The 16754-nt window shown below is 35.3% G+C and overlaps 2 protein-coding genes across 3 annotated transcripts; both read left to right on the top strand.

Annotated features, from left to right (window-relative positions):
• The first annotated feature begins 619 nt into the window (after positions 1-619).
• Positions 620-4411, top strand: LOC103416695 (transcription initiation factor TFIID subunit 15-like). Of its 2 annotated transcripts, none has more exons than XM_008354924.4 (8): positions 620-919; positions 1232-1400; positions 1513-1868; positions 1981-2172; positions 2822-2905; positions 3397-3478; positions 3567-3693; positions 3995-4411. In XM_008354924.4, exons 2-8 carry the CDS (start codon positions 1281-1283, stop codon positions 4231-4233), a joined length of 1200 nt encoding a protein of 399 aa, XP_008353146.1. In that variant the 5' UTR covers positions 620-919; positions 1232-1280; the 3' UTR covers positions 4234-4411. The 2 variants fall into 2 exon arrangements, with proteins under 2 accessions (XP_008353146.1, XP_008353147.1); XM_008354925.4 differs by having other exon boundaries at positions 667-924.
• Positions 4412-7765: 3354 nt separating this feature from the next.
• On the top strand, positions 7766-11063 carry LOC139192842 (BTB/POZ domain-containing protein At3g19850-like). The gene is made up of 3 exons (XM_070815630.1): positions 7766-8132; positions 8230-9354; positions 10481-11063. Exons 1-3 carry the CDS (start codon positions 8043-8045, stop codon positions 10907-10909), a joined length of 1644 nt encoding a protein of 547 aa, XP_070671731.1. The 5' UTR covers positions 7766-8042; the 3' UTR covers positions 10910-11063.
• The last annotated feature ends 5691 nt before the right edge of the window (positions 11064-16754 follow it).

Genomic DNA, 16754 nt, shown 5'->3' on the forward strand with positions numbered 1-16754 from the left:
GGTTATGATTCGTAGAATCACTTCTTGAAGAAGAGACACTTGGATTTTTAGCAAAAACGAGGGTAAATGCTTCCTACAGTTTTGCCAAAGTTGTGAGGAGAGACTTGAATTTTTGGCAAAAACGAGCAGAAGTGCTTCCTACTATTATCAAAGGCGTGAAATTTTTCGTTTTAATATCAAATTACAAAATAGTTGATATTATATACACACATTTATTAAATTTTGGCCTTCATGTTTTTTTTGACGATTAGAAGTGTTCAATCAGGATTTTAAGTGGTTATCTGAAATTTAAGAGGTATTCAATCAGGATTTTAAATAGTTTATTAAAATCCAGGTGTATTCAATTAGGATTCAAAAGTACATTCCATATGTATTCAATTAGGAATTTATTTTAAAGAACCTTAAAAAATTGAGGAATTTGAAGAAATCGGAGAGATTTCGTAATGCAATTTAAGCATTCACAAATCCCTCTTCTCCTCCTCCTCCTGAGATTTCGAAAGAATTAAATTAAAATTTTTCATAAAATCTCTACAAATTAATTAAACGTTTTTAAACTCTAAAACTTTATAAATTCATTAAAATCTATTAAATTCTCAATTAAATACACCCCTTAAATATTATAAAGAGTGCAGTAGAAAGGTTTATGGATAGCACACAAAATTTACAAAAACCGATAACAGGGTGCTAAAGTAGTGGATGAAGCTGGAACCCCAGTTTAAAAAATTAGGGCTTCCTCTCTCTCTCTCTCTCTCTCTCTCTCTCTCTCTCTCTCTCTCTCTTCTGATCCTCATAGTTATCTTCTTCCACAGTGTGCGATTAATAATTAGGGTTCGCTGAAGGAGATTGCGCAATTGCACAATTGGGGTTAGGGTTTCACCTTTCAGAGGCTCGTGGCTCGCGACCCACGTCGAGGACTCAGGTAAGGTTGATTTCGTTCTGAAGATTTGTAATTTGAAAATCGAAATTTGGAAGTCCTTATATTTCAACATTTCACATTGTATAACGATTCCAAATCCATCGAAGCCTTCATTTTTGTTTTCTGCTCGTTTCGTGTCGATTAATTGATTTAAGAGGAGTTTGTGTACGAGGGTTTTATCAAATTTTTTAGGAATTTGATTGAGTAATGCTATATCGCAAAACGATTTTGCCTCTCTATTTACAATGCGTTTTATTTGGGAATTTTGATACAAGTAGAAACCATGTTTTACTGAAAAATAATGTTTTTGTGAAGGACTGGATTCGGGTTTCCGCTTAATCGAGTTTCATGAAAGTGGAGCTATATGGCAACCTATACAGGAAAAGGAGCCCCTTCAAATGGGTCTATTTATGTTTGCAACTTGCCTGAGGGGACTGATGAAAATATGTTGGCTGAACATTTTGGCACCATTGGCTTGTTAAAGGTAGCGATTTTTACCGTTTATTGTGACCTTCTGTATAAATTTCTTTTTATATCTGGAAAACTCATCAGTTTCTCCTGTTTTTCTCTTTTCATTCTTGCTTTCTACCATTTAGAAAGACAAGCGAACAGGTCGACCAAAAATCTGGCTATACCGAGACAAATTAACCAACGAACCCAAGGGAGATGCTACTGTAACATATGAAGATCCACATGCTGCATCAGCGGCCGTTGAATGGTTTAATGACAAGGAATTCCATGGTAATACCATTGGGGTTTTTATAGCTGAGTCCAAAAGCAAAGATGATCAAACTCATAACACTCTGGTTGATCCAAGTTTTGGCGATGATTTTGATGGACCGGAGGAAGCTGCTCAGGATACGAATGGGGGAGGCGGCGGCGGTAGAGGTCGAGGTGATGCTACTGGGAAAGCATGGCAACAAGAAGGAGACTGGACGTGCCCGAATACAAGGTCTGTGCTGTGATATTGGTGAGCAGCTCTTTCTTGCACTTTCCTTGGCATTTTCATTCTTAAATGTAATATTTATTCAGTAATTAGCTTCTCATACTCTTTTTTCTATCAGCTGTGCCAATGTGAATTTTGCATTTCGTGGTGTGTGCAATCGCTGTGGAAGTGCTCGACCTACCGGTACTTCTGGTGGCGCAGGGGGTGGTGGTCGTGGCAGGGGTCGTGGCGTTGATGCTGGGGGCCGTGGTGGTCCTGTTGGTGCTCCTACAGGTGGACTCTTTGGTCCAAATGACTGGCCTTGTCCAATGTAAGACTCTTTTATTCCCCCCCACCCCTCCCTTCTCGTTTTAAGCCACTTCTATCTTTATTATAATCGTCGTTGTCGTTGCTTTTAAGTTTCAGTCAAAGTTTTGTCGCGTATTTTTATGTTCTGTTAATGAGGTGGAATTAGTGGAAACATGATTTCTTGGTTTTTTAAAGGACCTTTTATTGTATTCTCTTATGATTTTGATTTTCTTCACATTTTTACGAATCTATTGTTAATGAGGTGGAATTAGTGGAAACATGTTTTCTTGGTTTTTTAAAGGACCTTTTATTTAATTCTTATGATTTTGATTTTCTTCACATTCTTACAAATCTGTTTGCATATTTCGAGGTTGTGGAAGTTAGGTAGCATTCTGCATCAACCTTGGCTAATATGTTGCTACTTGCTAGGATACAGAAATTTTATGCGTTAACTGTTTTATGTACCATTATAAGTTTCATACTTGAAGGCCAAGTTTGATGGGTATATATGCACTGGCCTACTAAATGATGGTATTTGGATATATAACTTTACATTTTGTATTCATTCTGTAAGCTAATTCTATTGTGCTTGGGTTTAGCAGTATCACAGAAATGTCATTTAAAAGAGTGTATTATTGTTCACACAGCTTCGTTTTCTTCTTTTATTTCAGGTGTGCCAACATCAATTGGGCAAAGCGTACAAAATGCAATATATGCAACACAAATAAACCTGGTCACAATGAAGGGGGTGTAAGGTATTACATTATTTTTACTTATGTATGCTTCTGTCAGTTGCCAACCAATAACTGGCATCCATTGTGTGGGAAGATGATGTGATACTGATAATCTGTAAATATTAATATGCACACAGACTTGGTCTTGATTGATTCTTATCTATTTATACGATACCTAAATGTCTTCAACCATCCTGTTCTTCTCACTTTTGAATAAAAAGGTATACGCTATTGTATTTTGTGTAAAAGATATCCATCATATTTTCTTCTCCTCCTAAAAGAAGTTAATTGGTCTTGTTTCACATGCTATAGGGATCCACTTTCTTTTCTGCCCCTTTTTATTCTACTGTCGTATTTCTATCTAGCTGAAGAACTAGATACACATTGGTGGTGGTTAATGAAGAATGCAGTATGCTGGTTTTTCCTCTTTTCTTAGGTTATTTCTAGATTCTCTACCTTCTTTTGTGACATTTATAGAGATATACTGATTTTCCTTTAAATCTATTTGGCAGGGGGGGACGTGGTGGTGGATACAAGGAACTTGATGAAGAAGAATTAGAAGAAATCAAGCGACGTAGACGGGAGGCAGAACAAGTAAGATTTATATGCATAAGCATTATTTGAAACATAATTTTTTTTTTTGGTTTGTTCTGGTTTAGAAGTCATTTTGTGCCATTCTCAGGATGATGGAGAGATGTATGATGAGTTTGGCAACCTCAAGAAAAAATTTCGTGCTAAAACACATCCAACTGAAACTGGACGAGCTCTTCCAGGCGCTGGACGTGCTGGGTGGGAGGTGGAGGAAATAGGTACTGATGCATTTTGTGTCATGATTATTCTTACTTGGGAATATGTTGATATAGATTTGATGTTTTAGATTTTAAATCCTTAATCCTAGCGGTTATGTACATAAGACCACAGTTATTATCACATTCTTCAACATGATTGTCCTTTTTCCTTTTCGTCTTGATGTTAGTTGGCATGTTTGGACATTTATGTTTACTATAGCACTTGAACAAAGCTAATTTTAGGAGTTGTTGCTGCTTTCTTAGTCAAGCAAGATCCGCATTTGGATTAGTGATCGACTTTGTTTGAAAAATGATGTGGCAGGTGCTATTGACAGAGATGGCAGAGAGAGAAATAGAGAGAGGGGAAGGGAACGCGATGATAGACCGAGCAGCAAGAACAGAGACAGAGATGATGGTTATAGGCGTCGCAGTCGAAGTAGAGAAAGGGATAGGGATAGGGGGAGAGATAGACCTCGAGACTATGATTATGATCGAGAAAAAGAATACGGGAGGGAGAGGGATCGAGACCGGGACCGGGACCGGCACAGGCACCGTTATTGAAGGTTACGGGATAGTTTCCAAGTTTTGGTTCTCCGCGGAACTGCATTTGTGTTGAACTTTGTTTTACTTTGGCATTTTAAGCTAGTCGAATGGAGAATACGTGTTTATTTGCACTATCAGAATCTTGCTTTCAACATTTTTATTAAGTTAAGAAATATTATTAATTGTGTTATGGGAATGGGGTTATTCTTTAAATATTTAGCTGCTTAATGTTAATACTTTTAGTTTGATGCCATGCCAGTTCCCAATCATGTTTAGTTTTATTTATTTATTTATAAAAAAGAGGACCAAGTAGTGGTTTTTTCATATCAGTTCACTCTCTCGGGGATTGGGAAGATTCAGTCTTTCGCTGGGCAAACCTAGGATATGTCGGGTAAAATACGGGTTTAAAATTTATCCCGAACTACTGGGTTATCCTGTGGTGGTTCAGTCATGTTTAGTTTTGATTTGTTTTTTAATGTTTATTATTTTCTCATGGGTGGGCTAGTTTTCTAATTATGCTTACTAAAAATTATGCTTGGCTTCTTAACCTGATGCGACTAATACAAACTATAATCTCATTCATAATAATTAACAACACGATTAAAGATAAAAATAATTTCTCTTTCTGCACATGTTTATTTATTTTTGTTCTTTAATTTTTTTTTTCCACTCATTTTTTTTCTTTTGTACATATCTGTTTATTTTAATTTTTTTATTACAAACAATATTATATACTAACTTATAGTTAAAAAATAAAAATAAATCCGAAATATAATAAATTAAGAAAAAACTTCAACCATCAGAACAATTTAGCACCAAATAATCAATTGGCTTCACTTTCTGGTTCCTTCCCTCTCCTTTTAGGAGTAGGATTCTTTTCTTTCGTAATTTCTCTTATCTTTTCTTCCTTTTTACTTGAATGATTACGATTGAACCATGTTAATATTTTATATTAATTTTTTTTTTTATAAAAACAATAAAATAAAAAAAAAGGTGTGAGAGGAGGAGAGGAGGAGGTGATGAAAAGTAGGTGGTCTCTCGTCTCATTAAGAACCGGTTATATTTGTCTATCTGGTGGGCCCCCTGTTCACATGTATAAGTGTTTGATTGGCAGAAAAAATCCTGAAAGTGAAGGGAACCCGCATAATATATTAATATGTGACAAAGGAATATGCATTTAACAATTAATTGAGAGCAACCTTTCTTGACTTGCAGAATAAGAATTTGTCATATGCAAAATGACAAAAATATCCCCTCTTTATCTTTTTATCTCTTTCTTGTTGGACGTGGATTTCCTTTTGTTTTATTTCGTTTCTTGTCAGAAAAAAACTCTATACCATTTATATTTTTTTACTTAAAAGTCAATCCTAGTACTATTTATTTTACATTTTATTTTATCATAATCGTTAAAACTCAAAATTTTCAAGTATTTTTCACTAGTTTTCCTTTTATTTAAATTCTGAATATCTTTTGTGTCTCAAAATTTTTAAATAATGACACAATACCCGACACATTTTGATTTTCAATTGACATGTCATTGCTGGGACAGCAATTCCACTTAACCAATTCCACAAATCATCGGAAGTGGTCCGCAAAATTCTTCGAACAACATAAAATTTTGCAAAAGGAAGAACCAAACAAGTGATTGTTTTTAGATAGTACTATTCACACACATTTATTTTTATTTTTTAATATTTCTTTCAATTTTTTTGGACTAAATAAATTGAAGAAGATGAATGCTAAAAAATTAACAAGTGTGGATGGAAAGTAAAAATAAGGGTAAATTACATAGTAGCCCATCAGGTTTGAGGTCTATTGCAATCTTATACAACATCTTTAAAACATTTCACTTTCATACCTCAAGTACTATTTTATTTCAATTTCATACAACCGTTAGATTTTCCATCCATGGATCTGTTAAATGCTGACGTGGCTGCCACATATATGACACGTGGCTGCCAAATGTCTGCCACGTCGCAAATAAAATAATTTTTTAATTTTTTTTTAAAAACCTGAAATTGGAAGAAGAAAAAAAAAGGGACCGAACCCAGAAGAAGGAGGAAGAAGAAGAAAGAGGAGGAGGAGGAGGAGGAAGAAGAAGAAGAAGAAGAAGAAGAAGAAGAAAAAAGAAAGGGGTCCGAACCCAGAAGAAGGAGGAAGAAGAAGAAAGAGGAGGAGGAGGAGGAGGAAGAAGAAGAAAAAAAAAAAAAAAAAAAGGGACCGAACCCATAAAAAGGAGGAAGAAGAAGAAGAGAAGAAGAAAGAGGAGGAGGATGAGGAAGAAGAAGAAGAAGAAGAAGAAGAAAAAAAAGAAAAAAAGAAAGGGACCGAACCCAGAAGAAGGAGGAAGAAGAAGAAGAGAAGAAGAAAGAGGAGGGAGGTGAAAGAAGAAGAAGAAAAAAAAAAAAAGGGGTCCGAACCCAGAAGAAGGAGGAAGAAGAAGAAAGAGGAGGAGGAGGAGGAAGAAGAAGAAGAAGAAAAAAAAAAAAAAAGGGACCGAACCCAGAAAAAGAAGGAGCAAGAAGCAAAAGAGAAGAAGAAAGAGGAGGAGGATGAGGAGGAAGAAGAAGAAGAAGAAGAAGAAGAAGAAGAAGAAGAAGAAGAAGAAGAAGAAGAAGAAGAAGAAAAAAAAAAAAAGAAAGGGACCGAACCCAGAAGAAGAAAAAAAAAAAATAAATAAAATAAAATAAAGGGGTCCGAACCCAGAAGAAGAAGAAAGAGAAAGAGAAGAAGAAGAAGAAAGAGAAAGTGAAGAAGAAGAAAGAGAAAAAAAAAAAAGGGACAGAACCCAGAAGAAGAAGGAGGAAGAAGAAGAAGAGAAGAAGAAAGAGGAGGAGGAGGAGGAAGAAGAAGAAGAAGGAAAAAAAAAAAAAAGGGTCCGAACCCAGAAGAAGAAGAAAGAGAAAGAGAAGAAGAAGAAAGAAAAAGAAAAAAAAAAGTGGCAGATATGTTTTTTTTTAAATTAAAAAATTATTTTATTTGACACGTGGCAGACATTTTGCAGTCACGTGTCATATATGTGGCAGCCACGTCAGCATTTAACAGATCCATGGATGGAAAATCTAACGGTTGTATGAAATTGAAATAAAATAGTACTTGAGGTATGAAAGTGAAATGTTTTAAAGATGTTGTATAAGATTGCAATAGACCTCAAACCTGAGGGGCTACTATGTAATTTACCCTAAAAATAAATGTATGAATAACACTATTATTTATTTATTATTAATTTGTTTTTTTGCGTGAGTAATTTGCAATTCAAAAGCGAAGTCTTTTTGTTTCTCCTCTTTTACATGGAGAGAAAGTTCAGTTTTTAGAAAGGCCATAATAAGACAACTCTCGCATGGAGTTCAGTGAGATGAAAATACAACAAGACTCGTACTTTTGTAAAAAGTAATACAGATATCGTGATACTCAGTCAATCCGACTCAAAATTTTATCTTTGTATGGGCAAGGATTCACGGATTAACATAAAGCACATTGGTTCTGTTTGTATCTTTGCATGGGGAAAAGGTTCACGGATTAAATTAAAGCACATAAAACAATGTTGATCAGTGATGATGCTACTAAAAGGTCAAAACTTGTACCCTTTTATTTATCAACGGAACAATGTTGGCTGTTAAAAAATCAACAACAGTTTCAAGTTGTGATTAAAAATTCAATTACTTAAATATATGTCAAACCGTGATTCGGTAGCATGAGCTGCAGCCAAGCTTTCTCCTTTATTTATTAATACGAGTGACACACACTTGCCTTCTGGCCCATGTCTTGTGCCACCACATGCAAATCCCTTTCCTTGCCTTTTAACCATTTTCTGACGGTCCGTGTTTATGCAAATAGCAGCAGCAGCTGCAGCGGCCATGCCTCACCTCTCTGATTTACAAATCTACATTGGTCAGCAAACATTCTTCGTCAATGAGGTAATCAAATAACGAAAATTCTATAGCGCTCCGGAATATGAATGGAAACGATCCATTATTTCTCTGCCTAAAAGTTTACAGCACACTTCTTTTGCAGGAGATTTTATCAAAATATTCATCAAGGTTGAAGAAGATGATCAAGGAAGAAAGGAGAAGAACCCAGATGAAGAATTCCGGGATCAAAATCGATGGCTTTCCGGGAGGCCCTGACGGGTTCGAGTTAGTTTCTCGATTCTGTTACAACAATGGCAGAATCACACTCACGGTTTCAAACGTGTGCCTACTCCACTGCTCTGCAATCTTCCTTGGCATGACCGAAAAGCTTTCGCCCCGCAATTTGTTGCAGAAAACAAGTCATTTTCTTGAGGGACTTTTCGAGTGGTCGTTCAAAGACGTACTAGTCTGCCTCAACAGCTGCCGCTCGTTCTTCGACCACGCAGACTCGTCCGGTCTTTTAGACAAACTCATTACTGCACTGCTTGCAAAGATCGCTCAGAATTCTGACGTGAGCAACCTCATTGCCACGTCGCCTTCGTCTTCGTCTTCTCCGGAAACTGCATCTGGGTTCAGACTTTCTTCCACCCCGGAATCCCTCAGGCCGAGCTCGTCCAGCAGAGCATGGTGGTTCGATGACGTGGCCGTTCTGCCACCAAATATCATTGAGAAACTCCTCCAGATTTTAGGTGCTTACGGACCCGAAAACAACAGCTTGATCCTCACCAGATTCCTCCTCCACTACCTGAAAATCTCTGCCCAGAAAAAACCCGGGAACTCGAAATGCGAGCTCGGAGGGCTCGCCGACACGGCGGTTCACGGCGTGATCTTGGTGGGCAAAAAGGTCTTTTCCTGCAGAGCTCTGTTCTGGGTTCTGAGGATTGTGTCTGGCTTTGGAATTAGCAAAGAGTACAAAGTCGGGTTGGAGAGATTGATTGGTGGGATGATCGATGAAGCCACGCTGGATGATTTGCTGGTGTCGGGCCACGACAGGGGAGTTTATGATGTTAATCTCGTGATTAGGATGTTTAAAGTGTTTGTTAATGGTGAGGGAGTTTCAGTGCAGAGGTTGAAGAAAGCTGGGAGGTTGGTTGATAAGTACTTGGGTGAAATATCACCTGATCAGAATCTCAAGATTTCTAAGTTTCTGGGAGTTGCAGAGAGCTTGCCTGATTCTGCCAGGGACTGCTTTGATGGGGTCTACAGAGCCATTGATATCTATCTTGAGGTAATCACTCCATTGCCATTACCTTAATTCTTTACTTTTTTTTTTTTTTCTTCAAATAAAGAGTGATTAGTGGGATTAGATTTTTGTAAATGGTCGTGTGCGAGACATCTATCATCTTTCGAAGGAAAGAGTCTGAAGGGACCATTACACCCATAAACCTCCGTCCCTTCTCTACCAAATTTATTGATAGAAAATGAAAATAAACGAAAAATATACAAACAGAGGGACTCTACCAAGCCTCATAAAGACAAAAACAGTATGCTTGTATTGCGCTAATGTTTCTCGACGTTCCGTGACAATTATACCACGTCACTTATTATTATTATTTATATATATATTTATATATATTTATATTATTGGTCTGCGACGCAATGTCGGTGGCAAAAGAAATTAAAGAACATAGAAAGCTTCTTGTCTCCACGGCTAGATGGGGAAAAGAAGGGCATGTTAAAAAGATTGAAGGGGTCAGATAAAAGTAGCTCTTCTTACTATATGGGACGAGAGGGAGTGATTCAATTTACTTGAGGAAGAGGGAATATCATAATCTGTTGATGGGAAAGGAGGATTGTTTAATTTGTTTCCATTAGGCATTAATATTATGTATTCACATGATTTATGGCCCATATGTTTTTGGCATCCACACACACCGACTCATTGATGTGCTTTTCTTTTGGACTTTATTCATTTTCAGGTTTTTTTTAGTTAAATTAGTCTTTGAGATTGCCATAATTCTTCATTTTGATCCATGAAGTTTAAAACCGATAGCAATTGTCTCTGAAATTGTACATCATCAATCATTTTGGGCTTTCTGTGAAAAATCTCTATTAAATTAGGAGTATTTTTGTTAAATTAATCTCTCAACTTGCACTGGTGGTTTCTTCAATATAACGGAGATTTTTTTACATAATGATCAAAATTATTGACGATGTACAATTTCAAGACCACTTCTATTGATTTTTAATCTAAGGTGCCAAAATGAGAAGTTATGTCAATCTCATGGACCATTTTTAGCTAAAACGCCTTCATTTTCATGATATCAGAAAATCTTTTGATGCTTCACATTTTAATTTTTTTTAGTGGAATTGGTTGGTTGTTAATCGTGGATTCTGAATCGAATGTGTGGCAGGCTCATCCAAATCTTTCATTCGAAGAGCGGTCGAGATTATGCAGATGCTTAAATTATGAGAAGCTGAGCTTAGAAACATGCAAAGAGCTTGCCAAGAATCCTAAAATCCCACCAAGGGTTGCTATTCAAGCGCTTATTTCTCAAAACACCAAAATAACACCACCACCACCACCTACACCGCGAAAACTAGTTGTAAATCAGAGTCAGCATTTCTGTTCCGATATTGTTTTGTACAAGGACGGGGGTGAGGGAGAAGAGAGCTCGGCGGAAGAGGATTCGGCGTCGTTAGACTTGCAGAGGATGCAATGGAGGGTGGTGGAGTTGGAGAAACTGTGCAGGCAAATGAAGGGGCAAATGTCAAGGATGGTAAAACACAATGCCTTGACTGCCACTCCGACTCACAGCAGATCTCTGCCTAGACTTTGTTGAATTTTCATGTTTCAAATATTACCGAGGGTAAAACCGTAAAAGTGTGTAATTATTTTTGGTGTATTCTCCTTTTATTTTTCATATGGAGATCAAAATGTAATTGGGGTTATTGCTTGTAATTATATCACCACCTCATAAAAATAAGGTTATTTCATATCTAGTGCAATAGAATAGGAAAGTTAACAGGATCAGTTTTTTCTAAAGAAAACTAATGAAAAAAACTTGAATGTTTTGAGTTTTAACGAAAATAACAAAAATGTGTTGTAAATGAATAGTACCAAATTGACTTTTTAAAGTAAAAATATAATTTTTCTTTAAAATATACAGTATCGAAATCTTTTCGTTAAAGTTCAATTTTTTCTATTGACTTTTGGGGCAAAGGTGTACCATCGAACAACGTCCTTTACCTCATAGTGTCGAAAAGATATTTTGTTTGATAGTCTGCATGGTCTGAAAACATCAGATATAATTGAGTGGAATAAAATAAAAGAGAGCTTCTCGCGTGTGTATTATGTACAACCTTAGAAACTTTAATGACAAATTTTCGGTATTGTTCACTTTAACGAAAAATCATATTTTTACATTAAAAAATCAATCATGGTACTATTCACTTTACCTTTTATTTTGTCCTTATCGTTAAAACTCAAAGTTTTCAAGCTCTTTTCATTAGTTTTCCTTAGAATTTTCCCTACGGCCTCCTAATTTAATCCGACAAAGGATGACAAAATAATTGCAATTAAATGCACAGGCAAAGATTTTTTTCAAAAAAATAATCAGTTGATGGCTGCTACGGTAGTTCATTCTTTCAGAAGCTGAAAAGACTAACAAAGATATTTTAGCTTTTCTTTGACTACCATCGTGTGATTCACACATGTAAGGAATCAAATCCCGAACTTGCAGTGTAAAAACGGATCTAGAATTTATTCCCGACCATTAGGTCATTTTGTAGTGGTTAAATGCATAAGCAAATATAAAGTTTTTAATTTGTGTTTTCGTATACGTGATTGCCTAGTTGAGGAAAAAGACCAACCAAGAAATTTGAAATGGCAAGTTGTGGCTAGCGTTGTCAGATGGTACGTAGACCATTGGCTTAAAGCTGTATGGTAGCCTTGTATCATACATGTGACCTACTAATATTGCCAGTACATTGGATAATCCCGTGATTACACAGCAATCTAACCATCGATATACATCCATTCACAATTGTGAAATTATTATTGAATTAAAGCAAACTGATCAAAATGTGTGCTTTCAATTTCAGAGATTAAGCGTACTTTGTCAATTAAACGTAAGGCCGAGTTTGGTTGTTTGAGAGTAATAATAGAAAAGTTGACAAATAAGTCACCTTTAATGTTACTCTACATAACCATACATTAGATTTTCACTTCATACGTTTACTCATCCAGTTTCGAATACACCCCATGAACATTGGCAATGTTTTTGATTGATTTCCTAATGAGTATTGTTTTACCCATTCCAACTAATCTGAATGGCCCTATTGTTTCCTCCATGATGATAAGGGGCTAAAAGCTCTACCGCTTAAATTTTTGTTTCAAAAATAGATAATTTTATTTCAGTCGGCGAAGAAACGACGAATTTTTAACATGCTTGGAGAGCCAGTTGATAATTTAATTCATGTAGATACTCGTTCAACATCCCTTATTCATAAATCTGAAATGATCATGTTTCAAATCTTATTTGCCACATGATCATTTTTATTAATATGTCTTTGATATTCAATTATAATCAATTAGCGTTTGGAATTTGAATTTAATTTCTGAGTCATCTAATTTTCCACGAGGAAAACAAAAAGCATACATTATTCATACAGCTTCTGGATATGAAATAGTTTGCATGAATTCGAAAGTTTCGAAGCAAGGTATTCTAAATTAAGGAATTCCTTGTTCAAAGCACTTTCTAAAAATTCTCGCCTAGCGTCACCACTCTGATTAATGCTTGGGCATTTGAAAATTAAAAAATGACACCAAAAACGCCTAGGCACCCGCCTGGCCTGCCCAGACATTTGCCTAGGTTGCAACTTACTTAAATAAAAAATAGGTAACTTTCATTTTGCATTTTATTGTTTACAATAAATTTTAAGAGACTTATTGAACACTTAAATAAACACACATTATATATTTGCTCCCCATATTTTCATTATGTTCCAATACTTCATAATATATATGTCATTCTATTTTCTAGTTTATGATGAAATTATATATATGTTAAGTATAAACAAACACTTATTTACATGAAATACAATAGATTTATTTAAATCCGCTTAATCTATTAAGGCTCCGCCCAGCTGCTTAGGCACTAAGTCTTAACCCGTTGACTGACTAGTGTCTAGTGTTTTTTAGAACATTAGTTCAAAGTGAAATGGCTTTAATTAGTCAATCGATCTTTTCACATGAGCGTTTTAGCTTTGCGTAAGACATTATCTTAATCGTTTCGATCTTCCAATACAAAACAGAACAAAACCTATATGTTCTTTGTAAAGTGAAACATGAAAACGGTCCCTTGTCTTTGGCCCCAATTTAAGCTCAAACTTTTTTCTTTTCCTTTAATCATGGATTATTAATTAATTAGTAAATTACTAATCATGTCCCCATGGGATTATAATGACGCTTCTATGATGAAATATTATATTGGCATGCATCTAAATTTAATTATTAAAAATAATTTAAAGGTTAGCTGGGAGCATGACATGACAGGTTTTTGCTTCGTTAGAAAATCAGATTGGCAAAGCAGGATGAGGATCATTTTCGGATTCTCTTTGAAATGATCTGGAATTTTTAAATTGTGTCCGTTTATCGTACATCGTACGGTTAATTTTTGTCAGGTACTGTTTATGTTTAATTTTAAATAAAAATATTTAAAATAATTTATGATAATACAATGTACAATGAACGGACACAATTTAAAAATTCTTAAGATCCTCACAAAGAGAATGAGAAAATTCTCATTCGGCAAAACACACCTTAGAGTATATTAGAGAAGAGCGAATAGTTAAGCCTACTTCCTTGATAATTAATAATTAAATAACTAGTATTTGTTAAAAAAAATAAATATATAATTAGGAGTTACACATTTAATACTTCATTTCCCTTGCCTTGCGTGGAAGGTGCAAAACCCAGAATTTTGTTTTGTTATATCATCATCACTTCAAATTTATTTACTGGCTCTAACTTTAAGATTTGACTGCATTATTTATGCCTAAACAATTTTGCAAGTCACAATGTATGTCATTTTGGGATGGACAAATGAAAAATGTAGGGTTATAGGAAGGAGGTGCAGATGCGTTTAGGATAGTTGGTCAAAGAAATGTGTACCGCTTTATGCAGTTTCTATGCCAATCAAGTTAATTAAGATTTAGTATATCATCGAACACTATGTCCGACTTCTACCATATAAAGATAAAAACACCGTGTAAAATGTCAAATGCACATTCAATTTGGGTCGAATAATAACATTATAATACTATGTAATAGCGAAAAATCACTAGCTAGTAGCTACCCAGAGCATAAGTATTTGGATTTTGGAGTCTAAAGGTTGGAAATTTGAAGGGTTAAATGGAAGAGATGATGGATGGGCAAGTGAAAGTTCACCAAAATAGCGTGTCAACTGAGTTCATCTCCGAAACATACGGATTCTCTCATATCCGTCTATCAGTCATCATGCGGTCATAAATCATTTTGAGTTTTTTTTAAAATATAAACATAAACAGTATTTAACGAAAGCACGCACAATAAATGATTAACGGCAAAGATGAATTGATATCTCCTTATCGCTCCCCCACACTACCCGTTCTTCCCAAAATAAACTTTATCACTTGCGTAACTTTTGGTCCAACTGAAAGGCGCTTCGTTTCTATTTCTCCACCAGCAGCCAAGAAGTATCGGGGCAATATCGTAATTAAGAACGCAGGTAGGGGTATTCTTGTCGGAACCGCTTATTAGAATGCACTTACCTTTTTATCATCAGAAATTGCAAAAAAATTTCTTTGTAACCAGAACATGAATGGTATGTCACGTGTTTTTGTATAGTGGTGGAAAATTTTATTTTTTAAGTTATTAATTTTTTAACACACACATCTCACTATTGTATAATAACACGTGGTGTACCACCTTGTATTCCGATCACATTGAAAAACCTCTCATCATAAGTGGTTAAACGATGTCCTAAAAGAGCTGGAGAGGGCAACGACGTCATTGTCAGATGGGTTGGATAGGTTGAGTAACGGAGTGAACGAGATGTTTGATGGTGTTTTGCGTAACAATAACCATATGATGGAGAATGTTAGAGTTAGCGGAGTGGGGAAATAGCCATGAAAGCTTAAGGGCTGGTTTGGTATTGCTGTGCTTCGAAAAAAAAATTGATTCTGCTGTATTGTGAGAATAAACTCATTTTTGCTGCTTCATGTTTTCAGATTTTTTTTCCTCCAAAACTGTAAAAATAAGTTGTTTTTAAGTATTTACCAAACACATTTTTGAGCTCAGTTTTTTTTTTTTATAAAAGCACATCAATATCAATCCAGTATTAAGGCAAGCTAGAAAGCAAAACCACAAATTGCAAAAAGATTGAGCGAGCGACATGTCGTTTGGCTTGTAAATGGTAATTGTTGTTGTCCCATAATCTGATTGTCCTAACCTCTTAATACAAATGTCAATTACAATTTAAGCCATTTGAATTGTAAGTAAAACTCACTTCCAAAAGTCCAGTGCCTTTTTAGTTCAATGAAAACTTGAATTGAACCTTTTTTCATTATGAATTTGTATATGTCTAACCATCGAAAATAGTCCACGATTCACCTAATCAGATTGTCAAATACGCAAGCAAGCAATTTCTCATTAAGAATGTCTTGGGGTTTTTTTTTCTTCTGTTGAAGTCTCTGTTTTAGTTTTATGAAACAAAGGAGGGTGTACCAAATTAGGGTTTATGATGGTGTATGTGTATGATATTAGGTAACAACATAATATGACGACATGTTTGCATTTCGCTTTCTTTTTATCAAATTTGGAACAGTTTATAACTTTAGATTAGTTTTTTTTCTATTATAAACTTATACATTAAACAACGAACGTATTGCCTAATATTCATAGTGAATCAACTAGTTATTGATCTAGTAGTATCTTCCAAATATTGAAAGATATATTAAGTTCAAATCCTCTGTCCCGTTGGTTAAAAAAATATATTTTATAATGAAGTTTAGGGTTCAAATATCTCATGAAATTTGGGAGGGAGAAGAGGTTTGCCCAACTTTCTTAAGTCTCAACTTTGTGACTTGTGAGAGGGATGAGAAAGATCATGAGAGAAGTGGAAAAGCAAGTCCCCACGCCAACTGTGCAGCTGCAAATTCCGCATGTTGTAAATGTGCGTGTCATTAGTTCTCTTTATTTGCTACCAAACCCACCGCTGGATAAGGGATAACCCATGTGTTAGGGACCTAGGGTGATGGGTTTTATTGGGAAAGGGATCATCTCTTGATATTCCACATAATTCTCTTTATCAAAAAATCCGGATCCTTGAAATTTAATTCAATGACTAAAGTTATTATAACTTTTAAAGTGAACATGTGTTTTTAACCGTTAAATCAAATTTCAAGAATCCAAATTGTTTGATGAGGAGGATTAGGTGGAAAGAATCCGAGGGTGACCCCTTTCCATTTAATTGCGTTAGGGAGAGGTAGTAAAAAGTCTCACAAAACTTTTTTTAATAAAAAAAAAAACTTAAACAACTTTACTTATTATTCATATTAACAACATTTTGTATATTGTAAGGACAAAAGGCCAAAAAAACAAAAGGGAGTCGCACTTTCTGAAGATTTTGAACAAAAAATTGTCCT

Source organism: Malus domestica, chromosome 16 (assembly GCF_042453785.1).
Source record: "Malus domestica chromosome 16, GDT2T_hap1".
Lineage (NCBI taxonomy): Eukaryota > Viridiplantae > Streptophyta > Magnoliopsida > Rosales > Rosaceae > Malus > Malus domestica.